The sequence below is a fragment of the Anarhichas minor genome, unplaced genomic scaffold (assembly GCF_050575085.1).
Source record: "Anarhichas minor isolate MPS153535 unplaced genomic scaffold, ASM5057508v1 ptg000053l, whole genome shotgun sequence".
Taxonomy (NCBI): Eukaryota; Metazoa; Chordata; class Actinopteri; order Perciformes; family Anarhichadidae; genus Anarhichas; species Anarhichas minor.
Window position 1 is genome coordinate 490,001 of NW_027466499.1, and position 5,000 is coordinate 495,000.

At 44.2% G+C, this 5,000-nt stretch overlaps 1 protein-coding gene across 2 annotated transcripts in view; it reads left to right on the forward strand.

The window, feature by feature from the left end:
• Positions 1–5,000, forward strand: part of LOC142931571 (uncharacterized) — an 11,357-nt gene that overhangs the window by 5,981 nt on the left and 376 nt on the right. The window contains exons 2-3 of one of the 2 annotated variants that reach the window (XM_076075533.1): positions 1–1,702; positions 2,284–5,000. The exon at positions 1–1,702 is cut by the window's left edge and continues 2,851 nt beyond it; the exon at positions 2,284–5,000 is cut by the window's right edge and continues 376 nt beyond it. In XM_076075533.1, coding sequence (XP_075931648.1) covers positions 1,579–1,702; positions 2,284–4,442 — 2,283 coding nt within the window. In that variant the 5' untranslated portion in view covers positions 1–1,578 and the 3' untranslated portion in view covers positions 4,443–5,000. The remainder of the gene's footprint in view (positions 1,703–2,283) is intronic. The other variant, XM_076075534.1, reaches the window with a different exon arrangement.

The following is a 5,000-nucleotide window of genomic DNA, read 5'->3' on the forward strand; positions in this document are numbered from 1 at the left end:
CAGATGTGCCAGAGCCAGATGTTTGGCATCTTCTCTTGGCTGCCAGTTCATTAATATCTGGGGTTAAGTTCTGTGGAAACCCTCAAGATGGAGTGAAGGTGTGCATCAGTGAGACGGCTCCTGTGTGGGTTTGTGTTCCTCTTCATCACAGAGAACAGCTGCTCACACAGGTATGTGCTTCCAAACATGCAGAGCATCTGAGCAGCATGTAGGCGGAGTTAAGGCATCGTTTCGGGGATGAAGCGTGGGAACTGTACAGAGCCCACAGAGTCAAACTTTGCCTTGAGTGTCATTACACTGGAGGTCTATCAGCTCCATTTGGATGTGCACAGGTGCTGTGTCCACATCAACTGCATACGCATTGCTGAGCAGTTCAAATTTCAATTTTTGAGCTGCAAAGTCGTCAAATCGCAGTGTGAACTCTGTGCCAAGTGCACCCAGTGTATCGGCAAAATGCGCAGTCGGGAACACAGCGGTGGAAACACGGTTTGTCATTCTTTGGCAACACGGAAAGTGACCCAAGTTTCCTTTCTGCATCTGAGTCTCCCACAGGCGCAGCTTGGCTTGGAAAGCTCTCACTGCGTCACACATGTCTGTGATCACACGTCCCCGTCCCTGAAGCTGGAGTTTCAGCGCAGTGAGATGCCTCGTTGTGTCGCACAAAAAGGCCAGCTCACATAGCCACTTTTCGTCCCGGAGCTCTGTGGTGTCTTTCCCTTTGCTTTCCAAAAACTGGCAGATTTCCTCATGCAACTCAAAACATCTATTCAGCACTTTCCCTCGACTTAGCCATCGCACCTCGCTGTGATGGGGCACCTCGCTATGTTCACAATCGATCTCCTCAAGAAAAGAGCGAAATTGGCGGTGATTTAAGCCTTCAGCTCTGATAAAGTTAACCGTCTGTGTTACGGTGCTTATTACATGTTCCATTTTGAGAGCTTCACCACACAGCATTTCCTGGTGGATGATGCAGTGATACGTTGTCAGCTCACCTGCACATTTGTCCCGCTGCTCTCTCCCTCGGTAAAAGGCCGGCCTGATTTAACTATTTCTTCGGCCACAACAAAACTAGCTTTCACGGCAGCCTCACTTTGGGATTTTGCCTGTGTAAACATAGTCTGTTGTGACACCAGCGTCTTTTTTAACTTCTCTACCTTCTGCTGTCTGTCCAGGTGCTCGTACTTGTCTCATAGTGCCGTCTTAAGTTATATTCTTTAATTACGGCGGTGGCCATGCGCAATCCAATTGTAGTCGGACGCGAAGAGAGGTTGTCTGCTCTCTGCTCTGACTGCAGCGCGAGGCTACTGTGACAGTAACCGTCTGTGAGTGCTTTGAGGCGGCTCACGGTCGCACCCGCTGCTCGTTCACGACAGTAACTGCAGAACGGTACGTGCTTTCACGTCAGAGTCAGAACACCAGAGAAGTCGCTAGATTTGTCGCTAGTAGCTTTTGCAGTGTCTTCTGGGACTTTTAGTATCAGCCGTGTGCGTCCTATTGACCGGCGGGCCAGTTACGATAGACATATGATATTTTCTCGCGGGCCGGATATAATTGTACCTCAATTGCCTTGAGTTTGACATGTCTGCTCTAAGACATCTGTCTTTTATCACCCTTGTTTATAACTGGGAGTCCTCAAACCTTGAAGTGTTATCTACGAAAACAAAGAGGGTCAAACCACCAAACGGGCTGACAATAGAAACAGGTGAATATATCACAGTAGTAAAGTACTAGCACAGGAAAATGTTACATCACAGTGGTCCATTGTTATTCATTGTAGTCTTCATCATATTCTTTATTTATCCTTTCATTTTTTAAATTCTATTTCGTTAGTCTCATAAATATTCCGTTTATAAAGAACTTCATCATTTGATTCGTGTGTCTATGAAATAATAGATCCCTGTTCACCATGTCAAGAACTCCGTAGCGACCCTGAGATTAAGATTTAGTAGATTAATATAGAATTTTGAAGTTTTCCCTATTTTTCCAAAATTGGGTGGCGTCCTAAATTGAGTCTAAATTTAAATTCCCTTACTTATATTAATGATGTCTTATCGTGAAAGCTGAGTACCATCATCATTTTTCATTCAAAGTTATAGGATTATGATTCATAATTGAGTTATAAATACTTGTTAACATATTTTGATATTAATTCATTATTATTTAATAAAACTGGTATTAGCCATCACGCTACAGATACAAAAACATCATAAAAATGTACTTTTTTTTAGCTTGACTTAACATTAACTGGTTTTCCTTCAATGTGTGTTTCCTGTTTTCCTGCAGACGTCCAGCAGCTGTTGGTGGTTAAAGAAGAGGTTCCCTCTGAGCAGCGGGAGTGGAGCTCCAGTCTGGACCAGGAGGACCCAGAGCCTCCACACATTAAAGAGGACCAGGAGGACCCAGAGCCCCCACACATTAAAGAGGAACAGGAGGACCCAGAGCCCCCACACATTAAAGAGGAACAGGAGGACCCAGAGCCCCCACACATTAAAGAGGAACAGGAGGACCCAGAGCCCCCACATATTAAAGAGGAACAGGAGGAACTCTGGACCAGTCAGGAGGGAGAGCAGCTTCAAGGTCTGGAGGAGGCTGATATCAAGTTCTCATTCACTCCTGTGAAGAGTGAAGACGATGAAGAGGAAGCTCAGTCCTCACAGCTTTATCAAAGACAAACTGAACAGATGGAAACAGAAGCTGATGGAGAGGACTGTGGCGGACCAGAACCAGACAGGAACTCGGATCCAGATTTAGAACCAGATGCTGATGTCAAGACTGAACCGTCCTCTGAACCTGATGACAGTGTTGACGTTGAGTTTTGGAAAGAGACCAGGAAACATCAGTCAGGGTTCACGTACCAGAGAAATAAAAAGGTCTCTGCAAATGATGGATTTAATAGCAACAAGAAACCATTCAGCTGCTCTGATGACGAGGCTGAAACTGAACCCAAGACTGATGACGGAGTTGAAGGTGATCGAACTCAATCAGGTCCAAAGCATCTGAACAGTGAGGAGGTCTCTGTCAGAGATCCAGGATGTAACACTGACATGAAACCTTTCAGCTCCTCTGAGTGTCACGAAAGATCTGAAGACAGTCTCACTCTGCTGACACACAAGAACCCCCCCATGGGAGAGAAACCATTTCGCTGCTCACTTTGCGGTCAAATATTTAATGAGCAGGAAAGCTTACGTTCTCACATGACACGTCACTCAAGGGAGAAACCTTTCCGCTGCTCAGTGTGTAACACAGACTGCAGTGACAGCGAGTCTTTGGTTCAACACATGAGGATCCACACGATGCAAACGCGGTTTAATTGCACAATTTGTGGTGAAGAGTTTGCATGGAGGAGATATCTGACAAAACATCTGGAAGTCCACAAAATCTACAGATGCAGTGTTTGTGACCAAAGGTTCACTTGGTGTAAACAGCTCAAAGATCATAGATGTGTTGGTCGTCGTTTCTCACAGCTTCATCAAACTCAGACTGAGGAGAACAGAGAGGTAGAACCTCCAGCCAGCAGCTCAACTGACCAGATGAAAATAGAAGGTGATGGAGAGGACTGTGGAGTACCAGAACCAGACAGGAACCGAGATCTAGAACCAGATCCTGATAACAAGACTGGAGACTCTTCTGACACTGATAACAGTGATGACTGGACGGAGACCAGAGAACCTCAGTCAGGTTTAAACTCTCTGAAAAATGATGAAGTTTCTGTCAGTGATTCAAGATGTAGTGCTGGAGAGAAACCATTTAGCTGCCCCGATTGTGGGAAAATATTTAGGAAAAAGACACATCTGAAGATACACTTGCGATCTCATACAGGGGAGAAACCATTCATTTGTTCAATTTGTAAGAAATGTTTTTCACAGAGTGGAAATTTACAGAAACACATGAGAATCCACACGGGAGAGAAACCGTTCAGCTGCTCTGAGTGTGGGAAAAGATTTGGCTCCCAGGAAAGTCTGAAGAAACACATGAGAATTCACACAGCAGAGAGAATATTCAACTGTTCACTGTGTTGTAAAAGATTCCCTGGCAAGTGCAAATTGAATGAACACATGAGAAACCACACAGAAGAGAAACGATTCAGCTGCAGTGTTTGTGGCCAAAAGTTCACTTGGTTTTATCAGCTCAGGAAACATAAATGTGTCGGTCATCAGTCCTCACAGCTTCATCAAAGTCAGACTGAGGAGACCAGAGAGGCAGAACCTCCAGCCAGCAGGTCCACTGAACAGATGGAAACAGAAGGTGATGGAGAGGACTGTGAAGGACCAGAACCAGACAGGAACTCAGATCCAGATAGACATCCAGAACCAGATACTGTTGACAAGACTGGAAACTCTTCTGAACCTGAACCTGAGACTGATGACTGGAAGGAGACCAGAGAACCTCAGTCAGGGTTGAACTTCAAGCACAAGAATTCGTACAGGGGAGAAACCATTTAGTGTGTTTGTACCAAAAGTAACAGTCTGTCGTCGTCGTCGGTCAAAACGCATAAATGTGTCGGTCATCAGTCCTCAAAGCTTCATCAAACTCAGACTGAGGAGAACAGAGCGGCAGAACCTCCAGCCAGCTCAACTGAACACATGAAGGAACAATATCAATGAGCACTTGTATGGATTTTACTACTTTACTTTTACACTACTATGCTATTTTACAACTTGTTGGTAAGATTATATTCACAGTAGGATTTTTTTCGGGATGCATCAAACGCTTTCAAGAGTTAATAATACAATTTTACAAGCCAAATCATAGTTGTGTAACGGTACACAACAATTCATGGTTCAGTATGTTTTTAGTACAAAAGGGAAACACCCCCCCAAAAATGCAGAAAATAGCATTTTTTTGCATGAAAAACAAACAAACATTAACAAAGTTTTAACGTTAATCATCACAGTGTAAATAAAGTTTTACTGACGATGGTTCTCCTCCAATATTCAGTAGAACATGTGTTTCTAGTCTCTGCTCTCTGATAATGTTACTTTGTAAACTGGTGATGAACT